At 38.3% G+C, this 16545-nt stretch overlaps 1 protein-coding gene and 1 long non-coding RNA gene across 9 annotated transcripts in view; one reads left to right on the top strand and one right to left on the bottom strand.

Moving 5' to 3' along the window:
- The window catches only part of GRM7 (glutamate metabotropic receptor 7), a 1009633-nt gene that overhangs the window by 947142 nt on the left and 45946 nt on the right, over positions 1–16545 (top strand). For 2 of the 8 annotated variants that reach the window (XR_005211329.1, XR_005211335.1), the window contains 4 exons: positions 3916–4162; positions 9873–9964; positions 16100–16166; positions 16274–16393. The exons of 2 other annotated variants lie outside the window; for them this stretch is intronic. Coding sequence is in view for 2 of the 6 variants with exons in the window: in XM_037800816.1 (XP_037656744.1) it covers positions 3916–4162; positions 9873–9943 (318 nt within the window). In the remaining 4 variants the exon portion in view is untranslated. Of the gene's footprint in view, positions 1–3915; positions 4163–9872; positions 9965–16041; positions 16167–16273; positions 16394–16545 lie in introns of all 8 variants that reach the window. 4 more of the 8 variants (XR_005211330.1, XR_005211331.1, XM_037800816.1 and 1 more) reach the window with 4 other exon arrangements.
- LOC119507639 overlaps positions 1–16545 on the bottom strand; it is a 495363-nt gene that overhangs the window by 67241 nt on the left and 411577 nt on the right. The window lies entirely within an intron of this gene.

Consider the following 16545-nt stretch of genomic DNA (forward strand, 5'->3'; position numbering starts at 1 on the left):
TAAAACCTGCCACTGTATGGCTCCCAATAGCTTTGCCTGCAGTCTTTCAGAATAGTCTCCAATTAAACTGACTTGGAAAAAAGAATTGGCAAATTCAAGATTCATAGCTGCTCAATGAGCACTACCTAACCCGTTTTCAAATCTCTTAGTCTCTTAGCAATCTAAAAGTCATTCAAGGAGAATTTTGCTACTTGGGGCTGTAATGCAATAGTGACATATCATGATGCACATTTGCCTTCCCTCTGGCAGTGTGTGGGGCAGATCCCCCCAAGCCTCTCCTGGCATTGAAATGAGTACATACTTCTGAGCCCTAATACTAGATATTGCTGGTCCATTTCTTTCTTACTGGAAATGAATAGGCCTGGAGTTTTTAAGACACTTACTACCTAGTTAATCAATAACACACATGTACAAAGTTTTAAATATATGGAAGTGATTTCAGAGAAAGCCTTGCCCTAAGATCTACACCCCTGTAACCTAACTTGGAAAATATAAATATCAACAGTTGCTATTTCATGGGCACTTGTTTCACAGACATTCTGCGAAGTACTTTTCATGTACTAATTGGTCAGCTCTTCACCAGCACCTTACGAGGTAGGAACTATCATTCTCTTCATTTCATAGATGAAACTGGGACACAGAGAATGTAGTAATTGCCAAGGATTCCACGCATCAGACATTGAGAAGTTACTCTTCAAGAACAGTATGCAAAACTTTTCTCTGGCTCATTGCTGAATTCTTTGCCTAAATGCATTTGAGTAATATAACCGAAAAGGCCACAATCAACCTGGAGCAGAAACTTTACCCTAGAATTTCTTTTAAGGTATTGATAAAATGAACGCTCAGTTATCACGCCAGTTAAGGCAATCTGCGTCCTTCACGGGGTCCTCAGCCCTCAGGGACTGGCCAGAGTGGAGCAGCTCTTTTCTCCACTGGGGATGATCCTGGACAGGCAGAATGGGATTACGCTCAGTGCAGGCCAGCACTGGGAAGAGGCCTGATCTCCGGGAAACTGTATGTGCAAGGTCACCTGTGCTTTGCAGAAAGGGACTAATAAGGATCACCAACTCCTTATAAGGAGGATAAAATACAATGGTGTGAAAATCCCAAGATTAAGCCAGACTACATATTACACAGTAAGCATCGATTAAAAGAGGAACAACTGGGAGACTGAAAATAAATAGGTTGTAATCAGCTAAAAGATGGTGCTAATGGAGATGCTAGGATACAAACTCAGAGCCTAAAGACCAGACTCCCCCTGCAGGCCAAAGAGACAATGTCTTACTTTCCCTCCTGGGTATCCCTGCAGAATTAAGCCTCCTATCTGAGTAACTATATAAATATTTAAAAATACCTACAGATACGTACTCAGGACAGACCCTATTCTAAGCACTTAACAAATACTAACTTACTTAATCATCAAAACAACATTACAGGCAAGGTACTATTATTATCCCCAATGTACAGATGAGGAAGCTGAGACAAAGAAAAGCAAAATAATTTGCCCACTGTCACAGAACTAGGAAATGCAAATTGAGCCCACACAGCTCCAGGCTCCTTATTTTTAACCATTGTGCTGTGTAAAGCGGGTTTCTGGGGTGGGGCTGTGGTTGACTGCAGGCTCCTGGGTTTTTCACATACTTCTGAAGGCTGCAAAAATTTCAAATGGAAAAGCAAAGTCTTGATGGTGTCTAGTTGAAAAATAGTGAAATTAAACACTCTATAAAATAAACATCACAGTATTTGGACTCTTATACCACTAAGCACTTTGTTTAAAAAAATAAAAAAACAGGTGCAAGATATGTATACACACATATTCATATCTCTGTATATACTTGTAAATAACAGTTAGAAAAATCTCTATGAATGATTTCTTCCACTATAAAATCTGCCTGTATCAGCAGACTAAAAAAAAACAAAACCTGTGGATCATCTTTTATCCCTCTTTTTCTTGGGCTAACTAAAACCATGGTCGGCACAGCCCTCAGGGATAGGATGATGGCCGTGACCACGAGGGAAGGACATCACCGTCAAGGATTTATAAAGCCCCGGGACCACGGTTAGCCTTTTCTTGAGCAGCAGTGTAGGCTGACACTGTGGAATAGAGTTCAAAGTCTAAAGGTGTTCTAATAGGAAAAGATGAGCCGTTAAAATATGCTCTAATTCACTGTCCAAAGACTCGTTAATTCGGTATTGTTTTGTCTTTCTGTTTTACATTCGTTATATATTATAGAGCCAGTAGCTGGCAGCTCTTTTTAACCATTCGGAGACATGCACATTTGAATTAGCGTTTTGTGGAGCACTGTATTCTTTCTAGTCCAGATAGTAATGTTTCCTTTCCATTTCTTCATTGGGCCCTCAGTTTTAAGAATTAGAATCAGAAATGCCCAGGCCGTAAATATCTGATAGAAATACTTTTATATTGGAAAAAAAAAAAAAAAAAAGACCGTTTGACCACTGAGTCATAGGTATGAAAAAGGTATCCATTATGCAAAACAAGTCAGCTCCTTCATCATATATTTATCAAACATCTACCATTTGCCTGACCCTGCAGACAAAATGATGCGCTAGAAGAGATAAGGTTCCTACCTTCATGGGACTCACAGCCTCGTGTTGGAGATGGACAGTCAAATGATCAGGGCAATGAATGCATCATTACAAACCAAGTCAAGGATCTAAAGAAAACTGTTCTTTGAGAGCATATAAAGAAAGAGGCTGGCCTAGACTTGTAGGAGAGGCTGTGGGACAGAGAAATATAAAAAGGACAAATCACATGTATACAATGTCTAGAGCATCCATGGTGAGATGGAAACACATTCCAGCATCTCGAGGAGAGCCTGTGTGGATGGAGCCTTGAGGACACAAAGGGGTAAATAATGAGTCTGAAAAAGGAGAGGGGACAGACCATGCAGGGCCTTGTAGACTCCATTAAGGATGGGGGATTTATACTAAGGGCAATGGGGAGGCATAGTTGCAGAATTTAATCTAGCCTTTGGAAGTCATTCCAAACACAGGCATGCTTGGACACATGAGGAGCGCTCGAGTATGAGACAGCACTTCCCAAATGCAGCTGCACCAAGGCAAGTTGTCTGTAGTGTTCTCCTTACTGATCCTACACCTCCCTACACACTCAACTTAGAACCAACGCAATGATTGAAAATATTATGTAGCAAGCAAGTAGATGCTATGGCTTTCTTAGGAAGCTAAAGGAGACAAGGACAGCTATGGGGACACCATCTGAACTAACATATGAGGCAGTGTCAGAATGAGGTTTTTCATCCTATTAGCAATTTGTCAAAGTAGAGAGAATGGATAAGCCAATGTCTCCAGATCTGGGTTCCTTGTAAAGCATAATTAAGCAAGAAAGCTTACTTCTCATGGAAGCTCAACTGACTACTTTGTAGGTTATGGTGAGGGTACATTCTTTAAAAAGTAATACAAAAAGACATATATATTGACAACAAGATTTTTCAAATAAGGTCCCATAATCCCTGTGAAGCAAGAGCTCATGTGGTGTTGAGCCTTCAGTGTGTGCAGGAGAGATGAAAAATAGCCCACCCTTTCTCAAGGTTATAGATTCTGTGTTCTTCCTGTCTTCATATTCAGCTGCAAGTTTCATTAAACATAATTCATAGAAGTCTATCCTGTACTTCCTTGTAGGAGATTTCTCCAGGGCACGCATGCACACAGATTCACCCAGTGGCATTCAATCAATTAATATATGCATAAATTACTCAATATATGTTCAAAGACATTCTTTCTTCCTTTTGATCAGGAGGCCCTGGACATTGCTAGGTTTTCCCTCCTAGGTGTCCCTCCTAAGCCATGTAGTCATTCTTGCCATCGCTTTAAGTGTGCAGACTCCCTTTGCAGTCATTTTATTTGTAATAGTGTCTTGTGTGTTGTGTCTCCTAGCTCTACATACAAACTACCACACTTACAATCTCCATGAACCTAAGTGCGTCAGTGGCGCTGGGGATGCTATACATGCCGAAAGTGTACATCATCATTTTCCACCCCGAACTCAATGTCCAGAAACGGAAGCGAAGCTTCAAGGCGGTAGTGACAGCAGCCACCATGTCTTCACGGCTGTCACACAAACCCAGTGACAGACCCAACGGTGAGGCAAAGACAGAACTCTGTGAAAACGTAGACCCAAACAGTAAGTAACACTCCTTTCCTTTCATCTTACCCACTCTGTATCAGGAGGTTCTAGGAAGCATGGTGTGTGCTTGCTTTGCTTTGGAGAATATCATGACCATTCTTGTGTTACAGGCTGGGTTGCTTTGGTGACTGCTAACTTCTGTTCTTCTGAGTTTGACTCCTGCCACCATTTTCCTTTTCCTCCCCATTGGAAAGAAGTATTTAGAGGCTCTGCTTGAGAAACGTGAAGCCTCCCTCTTCCCTAGCTGCTTGTCTTTCAGTACCAAACCCTCCAACTGACAAACACACCTGTGAGATTGTGGGTCATGTTTCTCGTTTCCTTCTTCTTAGGAAAGCAGTAACTTCTTACCTAATAGAACTATAGCAGTAGGAATGAAGTTGAAATATTTAAGTATATTGGAAGCATAGCTTATTTCCACTGTCAGGTGAATGTGGAGGAAATTATTCTTTACTAAGCAAGGCCTCTAGGGAAAAACTATACACAAAATATTGAATAATTCTGGCAAACATTCATTCAAGTATGTGGATGCCACCATGCTAATTGTATCAGTAGATGGGAGAAATAACTGCACATTCTAAGGTCTAGCTTCATTCCAGAAAGGCTAGACCTTAGAATGGGATTAAGGCAGATGTGTCAGATTTGGGGTGCTATGTGGCTAATCTGCAGCCTGCTGGTCAGCTTTTCCTCACCCCTGCAAATGATCCCAAAGAAAATGTGCAGACACTCATTTTGCAAAATACCTAGACCCACTGATAGGTTAATTGCATAGAATTCCTATTACTAAAAATAGATAAGAATGAATTTTAGACTGAAAATACTACTTCCAGGATGTGTTTTCTAGGAATATTTTGACAGCTTTGTATAGTATAGAGTGAAGCAGATTCAAGTGCTTGTGATCCTTCCTGTTTTGCAGGTACAGGGGGTTTCAGATGGTCTATTAAGTCATTCAAGACATAATTTTTGAGTTACTAACTGTCTTTGTTGTAGCCAAAGTCTTAATAACAAACAGAAAGAAGCCCCTATTTTAAATAGTCTGAGTTAATCCTTTTTATCTTATGAGTAAGAAATAGCCTTAGAAATGAAGAGACCAACTAGGTTTGGTACTGACAAATACTGTGCGTAAGATCCATAATTTCAGTCCATCTCCATTTCTAAATAGTAGGTTGACTGAATATTGTGAAACATTTTGAAAATATGCACAGAGGGTAACAAAGCTGATTGAGCAACACTGTGAGTTTCACTTTGCTTTTCAATAAAAGAGATTGTGGGACCGGAGACAGGAAAAAGATGGTTCACACAGCATGAGAAGGGAGAAATTGTATAGGCTCGCTCTGTTCTAAAGCATCTAGCCAATTGAAAGGAGGGAAGGTTAATGCCGAATTGCATTGTATTTAATTTGACAGAGGGAAAGGCTTTGGGTTAAGACAGACCTGGGTTCGAATTCAAGGTATTCCAATTCGCAGCTACATGGCTTTGCAAGATTGTTGACTCTTTCTAAAGCTCAGCATCTTCACATATAAAATGGAATAATAATATCTATGTATAAGATATGTGTGTCATAAATTATCAATCTAGCAAATAGTATATCAATTAAATGTTAATTTCCTTCCATTCCCCAAAAGGTCAAAAAGCTGAGCTTAAAAGTACACTTTAGTGTGACTGGTTGAGTACTTATGACTACTGTGTAGTTAAAGGCAGATGGATCTGATTTCCAAAAAGAAATATTGCCAGAGCATATTTGTACATCTGTTAATAATCTATACCTAGATTGATATTTCTATCTCTAATAGCTTTTTATTTCAGGACTCCTTTACAGAAAACCCTTACTCTGGAGACACGGCAATAACAGTTTTACGTTTATGTCTGTCCAAACATGGAGAGACATAAATTAACTACATATTGTCCTGAATCAATAAGAAGAAAATTCATTCAAAAATCTATATATATTGGGAAAAAAAAAAAAGACCAAATTAGAAATGTTGAATTTGGATAACTAACTCAATACTATGCTCAAGAAGTACAGGCTTTCAAATGACATTTCTTCTCTTGTTAAATTTTACTGATTAGGTCCAATCCTTATTGAAGCTGTTTGGAATAAGCTGTGGTTGCTAAAATGCTAATACTAAGACTAAGCACCAGCTAGCCTGTGAAGCAGGCACTATGCAGAATGCTTTGAAGGAGGCTCTCTTTGTAACTCTGTAGAAAGGGCATTCATGTTCTCATTTTCTGAAGAAACTGAAACTTAGAGAGATTAAGTGACATGCCCAAAGTCACACATCTAGCTACCAGCAGAGGTTGGACTAAAACCCAGGTCTGACTTCCAAAATAATGCTTTCCTTCTTTGTCATCTGTATCTTAGCAAATGAGAAGGATATACTGTGCAGAAATGACTCTTTGGCATCCTTGTTTGGTAAATAACTTGTACAAAGAGAATCTAATGATGTTTGGTGAAAGATTCTTTGGTGAAATATGTTACTGCTTGCTGTATTGCCGGCAAATAGAGAAGTAGCTCTAGATCAAAGAAGGCTGCCCAGGTAGAGGCCTTATCTTACTAAGTCAAAATATTTTATTAATTATGTAAATCACAATAATTCCATTTGGAATTTGTTATCTTTTCCTTGAGAAAGTTTTGTTGGTTTTCTTGTTGTTTTTATTGTTCTGGTGTCTACCTAAAGCCAAGAGAAACCATTCCAAAAAAGAAATAAAATAAAATAAAGCCTTGGTCTTACAGCCAGTCTAAAAAAAAAAAATATATATATATATATATATATATACATATATATATATATATATATATTTTTTTTTTTTTTCTAAAAGTTTAAGCTCTTTTGGTAATATGTAGACACTCTCTAAAACATCATAAAGTCTTTGACTAAGCTATATGCTGTATCACAGGAGGAGATTCACGTACCTCCTAACATTGGGGTTTCTGATGAACCAGTTCTCAAAGGTCCCAAAGGAGTTAAAAGACCTCATCCTCAAGAAAGCTGTTAATAGAACTTCCTGAATGGTGGAAATGTTCTATATTTGTGCTGTCGCAAAAGGTATCCATGAGCACACGTAGCTATTGAGCAGTTGAAATATGGCTACTCGCCTGAGGAAATACATTGTTAATTTTACTTAGATTTAAATAATTTAAATTTAAACAGCCACCCCTGCCTTGTGGCTGCTGTGTTAGGCAGCACAGCTCTAGAAAGCAGTGTATCTACAGAGGCAAGGATTTCACTCTGAGCCCACACTGGAAGTAGCTCCCAAAGTTTTAGTATTGGTGCTGATTTTGCATAGTCTACTTAAAAGGATAAAACACTTGATATGAGACCAAACTCCTTAGAACTAGTCATTTAAAATGACCCAAAAAGAAGACACTAATATGAAAACAGTGATACCATAGATAGAAATTACATTTGGATTACCAGTCCATGGCAGTGCTCAAACTTATGTATATGTGGACAAAGAGAAGTAGGGAAAAACTTGATTAATGCAAATGACAAGACCATTTGGATGCTAGGAAATATTATTGTATTCTATTTAATACCAGATGTTGCTCAAATAATTCAAAATTTCTAAATTTTTGTTAACACAGAGAAAGGAATTACTTTCTGAATTTAATCTGTCTGATTAACATCAAACAGATACACAGAGCATGAATGTATTTGGAAAAGGAATATGTCTTTCCAGTGGAAACCTTCTCCACACTATTCTCTGGGGGAAGGTGTCTGGGAGGAAGGAGAGTTTATAACAACAAGAGCTATGAAGAAAACAGTGGAATAGAAATGTCCCCTTTTTCATTGTTGCTCTCAAACACTTAGTCTCAATGTGTTTCAACCTTCAATGTTTCCATTTTTAACAACTCCGGTCCGTCATTGCAGTTTGCCATCTGCTGCATTCGTGCTTTTACTCATCCAGCTCCATACTGCAGCTACACGTCTGCATAAAAACAAATTTGCTTGTTGGCTTCATATGGGCCGAAATTAAAACTGCCCCAGCACTGCTTGATTTTTCTCCAATAAGTTCAGTTTTCCTCTTACGTGGCTTCTCCACTTAACATGCACTTATAGGAAAGACAAACTCCTTTCTAGATTGCATAAACAAAAAGTAAATCTCAAAAGTATAATATCACTGCATATTACTGACAAATTAGCTATTCATATTTGGGCCAGTACTTGCTGCTTGGTCTCTGCTCTCCGATTGAAATACAGCAGGCTCAGAGGGCATGGGGTATAGCTCAGCTGCTTACTGAATTTTTATTTATGCAAATAAAAATTCAGTTTCTAAAGCTTCAGAAAAAGCTAACCTAATTTGGATAGCTTTAGTTCTAACCAAGATGATGCCTTCTCAACATTCCTTTCCATGGAGAAGGGCACCTGAAACACTGGCTTTCCCACCTGCATCCTGAAGTTGAAACATTTCCCTGTACTTTCTGCTGCTCACTGGGCAGATGTTGTTCGTGGCAAATGTGTGGTGGTGCCTGGACCTTGGCTTATTGATGGCTACAATGATCATTTTCCAGTTGGATGGATGATATAAACTAAGAGGCAGCACAGCTTTACCAAGATGGGTGAATAAAAAATTGCAGCCTTCCTCACTTGGACCTGACAGAACCAGAAGATGCTCTGTGAATTATCCTCTGGTTACATGCTCTCTGTGTCATAGGATCACAGTGTATAATGCTAGGCTGCCCTAAACTACCTTTGTCCTAAGCTACCATCCATTTTCTAAACCAGCCCGTACCCACCCCAAGGCAGTGCAGAGACAGATCGCTAAGTAGCTGAGCTAGTTACAGATTATTAATCCTAGAAGGTCAGCAACAACTAGAGATGGCAGGCAGGTGGACAGCTCGGGGCACACCCCTCCTTGAATATGGGATGAGATATAAGCTTGTCATATACTATGTAAAAGATGGGTTTAAACCAGTGAAACACATTGTATGGTGAAGCACCATGTGTTAGAGGAATGACAATTTGCATCTAAGATATAAAGTCTAAAACAAGACATTTTAAATATAAATTTGTATTCTGGTGCTGTTTTCTCCTACCCTTTTGCATGTACTCTAAGGAAAATAAATAGCTTGTGTTCTCAAAGAAAGCAAGTATTATATAAACTAGTAGAACTGTCAATATGAAGAGGTACTTGATTTAAAAAAACTCAAAGACTGCTGGAAAATGGATGTGGACACCAAACCTGACACAATTAATAATGCCTAAAAAATTCTGGAACATGCTCGCGTGCTGTGTTAATTTGTTACAACTTTTCTGTTTCTGTTACAACTGTTTTGCTTCTTCATTTGTTTGGAGCCCTGGCATTCTCAACATTATGTTACTTGTTTCATCTTTCTGGACTAACCACTCTGGCTGGCCAGCATGACTGGACTAGGCTGGGAAAAAGGGATGACAGCAGGAAGAAAAGAACGCACTGTGAACACATAGATAAAATATTTCTGGGCTGGTTCCCTCAGCTGCTCCAACTCCAGCAAGTAGAACCCGACTGCCTTAACAAAGAGGCACCAGTAATCCCATGTTCAGAGGTACATGAATTGTGACCAACTGGTCATCAAAAGACCACAGAACCCACCGAACAAGTGGGCAAGATGACTGTGGTCTCTATCGCAGCCTCTTCTCCAAAAGGAAAAAAAAAAAAACAAATGAATTGAAAGGAATATTGTGTGCACATTTATTTTATACGTACCTATATATTTACTTTTCCTTAGACTGTGTACCACCAGTAAGAAAGAGTGTACAAAAGTCTGTTACTTGGTACACTATCCCACCAACAGTATAGCTTTTGCCTGCTTTCCAAAAGGTAAGACAACCATCTAATTTTTACTTATTTGTGTGTTCTTGTCTACAGTGAGAATGAGAAATGTTTGCGTGAAATCTGTGCATGATTACCTATAAATTTATCTGTAAGGAGGAACGCATTTTCAAGTATGCTGTCTTTGATACGTGTAGCGCCAGCATATATCACAGGCTATATCACATGCTGGGTTTATTTTCTGGAGAACCTGTTCATGGGTGTGTGCATGTTTGTGTTTCCCGACAAAGATAAGTAGCCATTAATAGCAGAATTGGCACTGATCACTCTGATACATGCTCTACTTAAAACTACCATGGCAAGAAGCTATCTTTAAATGTATGTTTTCACAATCTGGTTTTGGAAAAATGAAAGGGAGAGAAGAGGGATGTTTGACAAGCCTAACAAGTGCTCTTGTTTATTTTTATTGAATATATTCAAAGCAACGTATTCATTCAAACAAAAAATGAATGGCTCTACCATCTTAAGTGCAAAATTGTCTTGATTCCTTCTCTGGAGCAAAGAAATAGAAACAGGTTTGCTGACTGGGCTGTGTTGAAGATGATTTGTGGCTCATTATTTCTTTTTACAAAAGCAGGCGGGAGGGGTCAGTGAAAGCCCACAAGGGTCAAAGATGGTCTCCAATATTAGCCAAACCCAGGAAAGGGACTGGATGTTTTTTCCAAAGAATACCAAAGATGTTCAAGCTGATAGCTTAGAAGAAAACAGTGAAGTGTGTGATATGTGAACTGGACATGTGAATGGGCTGTCAGAAATCGATTCACCATTGATGCTGACATGTTACTTTCAGCTCTCACTAAAGAATATCTGCTCTAAAAGATTATTACCATATTATCATTATCACGTGGTCTGAGAATAAGCAGCATTATCAAACAGTGGAAAGAACCCCTGGCTTTGGCTAGCATCCTTGGGCAGCTGGAGCCAGGGCATTCCAAACCGGGAAAATAAACAGAGAACATCAAGTAGAGTCATTGAAATCATGCAGTGGCTTTGAATGAACAGTGCTTTTTTATTTCCTCAAAACCTCCTATTATGTTCATGGAGTAGACAGAGAGACATAGGCAGGAGATTCCAAAGGAGAGAGCAGAGATGTCATATATGGGAAGGTAAAAATAAAAAATATTGCTCAATAATGTGGGTTGGTCTTTCTCTTCCCTGTGCTGACAACATGGAACTTGTATCATTTCATTGCCATGCTTCTTCCCATATTTGTTTTTTGTGATGGCCTTCTGAATGCAAATAGTATCTGTCTGATTTCTTTTTACTATTTATCCATTTAGCACTGTAAGACCGGACAAGAGTACTTTCAAAGAGTAATTACATTTCCTATTGATTTTAGATGGATGCCAGCTATTCAGTCTTTAATTTGGGATGTATTGTTCACAGAGTTACTTCCCTTTCCAGATCAACATGATCTGTCCTAGTTTTTAAATAGGGCATTCTTTTCTCCCAGTGAATACATAACTGTATTCCAGTGAGATTTCAACTTTTTACACTACAAGAGCTTGTCAAAACACTGCAGCTCATCACTTTAATAGTCCTTTTACATGAGTCTGCCTGAGAATAAATGAGAAGGAATTTTCCCTGGGAAAAATATGATAGATTAAGTCTCAATCCATTAAAAATTCTTGTTTGCACCACCATAAGTCAATGCCTTGGTTTAAAGAGTGAAAGATGAAAATATTTTTAATTCAATCATTAAGTTAAAAAAATACCTTTAGTATGTGCTGATTAGAAATAAACTCAAATTCAATTTGAAGCAAGACAATCTAAAGGTTTTCAACAGGCACTCCCCTTCTCTGACCAATACTAAAGGTGACTTTATAAATTAAGGATGAACATCTTATAGAACTACTTAAAAAATAATTGGGAATGGAAGTTGGGCTAAGTTTCATTTGTTCTGAGAGCCAGCAATTTATTTTATTCAGGTGTACATTGAGCCTGGTGAGCCTGGAAGAATAATGACAGAAGTTGCTTAATGTTGTTTGTCTAAATCCATTTCTACGTGATTGGTTTCAGGCAGACAAACCATCCAAGGAAAAACTATTGATTCAAGAGTGAACTTTTAAAACTTCGATTTTCAGCCTCCTATGTCCCTACAACAAATCAAATACCTGCTTGTTGAGGGGTTTGAAGAAGCAAGTGCAAGTTCAGAGAGAATCAAATGTAACCTGGTTTTAAAATATGTTCCATGTAATGCCTCTGGTTGAAACAACTTTCCTATAGCCAACACTATAGGCTAGACATTGTCAAGCTAAGCAAGCTGCATGCATTTCTAGCTGAAGCTTTATAAATTTAGAAACTCAATCTAATGACATTTTACAACTTTTTTTAAACTGTGAAATAATTATAAATTCACAGGAAGTTGCAAAAAAAAAAAAAAAATAGTGTAGACAGGTCCCATATCCCTTCATCCAGTTTTCCCACAGAAACATCTTACATACCTATAGGACAGTATCAAAACCAGAAAACTCACTTTGGTAACAATTTACAGACCTTATTCAGATCTCCCCAGTTTTACATGCACTCATTTATGTGGGTGTGTATAATTCATTCTATGCATTTATCACACGTGCAGATTCCTGTATCCATCACGACAATCAAATCACAGAACTGTTCCATCTCCACAAGGATCCCTTATCCTACCCCTGGATAGCCACAAACACCCCTGGGCAACTACTATTCTCCTTCTCTATAATTTTGTCTTTTGAAGAATGTTATATAAAATGGAAACATACCAAAGGCGATATTTTCAGATTGGCTTTTTTGACTCAGCATAATTCCCTTCGGAACCATCTAAGTCATGTCTGTCAGTAGTTTTTCTCTTTCTATTCCTGAGTAGTATTCAGTGGCATGGATGCCCCACAGTTTATTTAGCCATTCACTCATTGAAGCACACTATTTCCAGTTTGGGGCTATCACAGATAAAGCTGTTATGAACATTTGTATGCAGATTTTTGTGTGAGTATAAGTTTTCATTTCTGTGGGATAAATGCCAAGAGCACAATTGTGGGGTCATATGGTGAGTGTGTGTTTAGTTATATGAGGAACTGCCAAACTATTTTCCATTGTACTGTACTGTAATTTATTTAACTATTCCTCTACTGACAGGCATTTACATAGTTTTTAATTTTTCCTTATTAACAGTGTTTTGCTATAAATATTTCTATGTACGTATTCCTGCACTTGCCCTATTATTTCCATAGGATAAATTTATAAAAGTGAGTTTCCAGGGTCAAAGGATATTCAGAATTAAAAATTTCTATGTATCACTAAACAGTATCCTTGGAAAGGTGAGACTTGACATGCCTGTGGGAGTGGAGGAGTGGGCGTGTCTCTACACACTCTCCACCATGCTGGGCACCATCATATTTCACGCTTTGCAAATCTAGTAGCGGAAAAAGCAAAGCTCATGCTCAGCTACTTGCCCTCCTCCTCCCCTTTCCATTACTCCTTCCTCATCCTCACTATAAGATTTTTTTTTTTAATTTGATTTTCAAAAGTCAGGTTCATAGAGGTATAATTTACATACAACACATTTCACCCTTTTGAAGAGTAGTTTCATATGTTTTGACCAATGCACACAGTCATGTACACATGTATAACACAATCAAGATATACATTTCCAGCACCCTGAAAAGTGGCCTTTGGCAGTGCAATACCTTTTCCCCTTGCATGCTGTGGCAACTACTGATCTGTACACTGGCCCTGTAGTTTTGACTTTTCTTAGATTGTCATATAAGTGGAATCATATGCTACATAGTGGTCTTTTATATCTGGCTTCTTTCACCTAGTGTGATGATTTTGAGATTCATCCATGTTGTCGCTTATATCAGTTCATACCTTTTTAGTGTTGAACAGTATTCCATTCTACAAATAGACCACAGTTTCATGGATATTTTCACCAGTTCATGGACATTTGTACAATTTCCACTTTTTGGCTACTGTGAGTAAAGCTGCTATACCCATTGTCATAAAGATCTTTGTGTATGCTATGTTTTTACTTTTCTTGGGGAGAAGTGGAATTGCTGGTAGTGTCTATTTAACTTTATAAGAAACTGCCAAACTGTTTTCAAAGTGGCTGTCCTATTTTACATTCCCTCCTGTAATGTATGAGATGTCCAGCAAAAGACATTTAGTTTAAAATGCAATTAAGTAAAAAAAAAAAAAAAAAGCTCAATTTATCTGACATCAGATCAGGAAACAGGTTTTTCTTTTTTTGTTGGGTAAATTCTTATACCATGTGATGGTGTCCTGGTTTAAAAAGTTGTAAAAGTTTAATTTGGCCTTGCAAATATGGACATTTAATGGCCCCAAGACATGTTTTTATAAGGTTATGTTCTTCCAAGAAAGTGTACTAGCTATATTATTGGCATTTCACTAATTTATTACATCTGCTAATTACCATCAGCAGGGATGGTATTTAGCAATTCTATGCTCCATTGAACTGTCAGAGCCCAGTTTTGTATCACACAAAGACTTTACATCTTCTTTAATGTTCTGTTACCTGAAGACCAGCTTGACTTTAAAATTCAGTTTGAAAACATCTCATAAGTATAGCATAGCAAAGAATATATATTAACTGACCTTTGACATCAAATCTTAAAAATAAATGCAGCTATAAATCTTTGGGACATATTTCTTTCTGCCAAAGAGGTCCATGAAACACCATCATTTCACTCATCAGAGTTTGAGATGGCAGCATCTTCAAAAACCAATTAAAATCTATATTCTGCTCTCCAGTGCAACTTCAAGAATGGGATAGACGTTCCCATGGCTAATATTTCTGTGAATTTTTAGCATAACAGAAACATAAGCATCATGCCCCAAAGTCATGAATACTACCATCAAGTTTTACATTTTAGCATTGCAGTGCTCTAAGAGTATGTGTAAGTTTGGTCAATCAAAGAAATGTTTGCTGAGCACCTCTTCTCGAGGTCAGCCCTGAGCTGACACAATGGAGGACAGAAGTAGACAATACCTTCAGGGAGGTCAGAGCTGGTGGACGACTCCCAGGAAAGCAATTATAATTCAGGGTGAAGGGGGCTCTAAAAAGGTACCAGATGGCTGTTGAGCTATATGTGGAGAGCAACACCCAGTGGGTTTTATTTGAGCTGATCTCAAAAGATGAAGGGCTCCAGGCAGCTCTGCAAAGAAAGGCACCCAAGGCAGGGAAAAGGAGGCACAAAGAACTTGGAATACAAAGTAGAAGGTGTGTTCTGGGACAAGAAAGCAGTTCTGCGAGACTGAAGAATTGTGTTTTGAGGCTGTTAGTTTCAGAGAAGGGATGCCGGGGAAGCAGCCAGGGGCTACAGGAACTGAGTCTCCTTTATCTTGGTTCCTATACCACAGTGATGGCAAATACTAGATTCCCAGAAAATGTGTGCGCAATGAACAGAGTCTAATGCCTCACCTACCTGGTCAACAACCTAGTAGCAATGCAGTAAATATTTCTTAAATAGCAAATAATTATTAACTAATAAGAAAATACCAAGTCTACAACTTCTGCACATGGAATTGTGTTCTTCCAGATAAAGCCTCTAAGATCACAAAGTCCATCCTGAAAAGGTAAATGTTGACCCTGATGTCACAGCTTTCAAAAATAGGATGCAGTTTTTATGTGCAACTGTTGAAACTGATAGGGCTTTATCTGCACTTAAATAATATCTCATTTGATGTCTCCTTTAATGAGCTAAATCCATGTATAAAACCAGCAAAATTGTGTGCCTATTTATTTTTACGGACTCCAGTTATCTATAACATCCCCCTCCCCACCGCCCCCATGAAAGAATTCACAAACTTGAAATTCTCAACTGGAAATGGGTCTTCAACATTTGCTTTAAATGACCATAGCTTCTAATTTGGTAAAAACAAAAACAGTCAATTTGGTAATTTTCTGATTATTGAGTGCATTTCCTTAAAGACTGTCCTTCAGTTCAGGTTTTGACTTTTAGGCCACAAATATCATTTGCATTTAAAAAGAAATGTGTGAAAGTCCTAAACCAAGGTCAGTTAATCTCTAAAATCTTTCTTCCCCCAATTACTGTGAATGTGCATCTTCTCAGTCCTCAAGTGAAGGTGACCTTCATTTCTGCCAACTAAAGACATGTCTCAACTTTGCAGATTTTTGTTGTTGGCTGTACAATCGAACTTCGATGCATTTTAAATTAACTTTCTCTAGGAATCAAAGGTAATCATTATTTCTCTCTATGATCTACATGTATATTCTCATCATATTTTTTCTTTTCAAGTTTAAGATTCGTTCTGAATTCCCTTTATATCTCTGCCCCCTTTCAGAGTAACTGCTAATTGACCCCAACTTACATGAAGATTGAGAAAACATCTCCAAATCCTGTTCTTGCAGAGCTGCACCAAACATTTAAAAGAACATGACATGAATCAGCAATCCTGCTTTCTGTAAGTGTTGATCCAACAATTGGTTGTGACCTTGCATGTGCTATTCTCTGTTGTGGCAAAAATAAGGAAAACTGGACCAGGGTCCTTCCCCTGGCTCTGGCACTTTGGTATGGCATGAGCTTCGCCACCTCGTATACCTCTCTAATCTTGGA

The sequence above is a fragment of the Choloepus didactylus genome, chromosome 1, assembly GCF_015220235.1.
Source record: "Choloepus didactylus isolate mChoDid1 chromosome 1, mChoDid1.pri, whole genome shotgun sequence".
Lineage (NCBI taxonomy): Eukaryota > Metazoa > Chordata > Mammalia > Pilosa > Megalonychidae > Choloepus > Choloepus didactylus.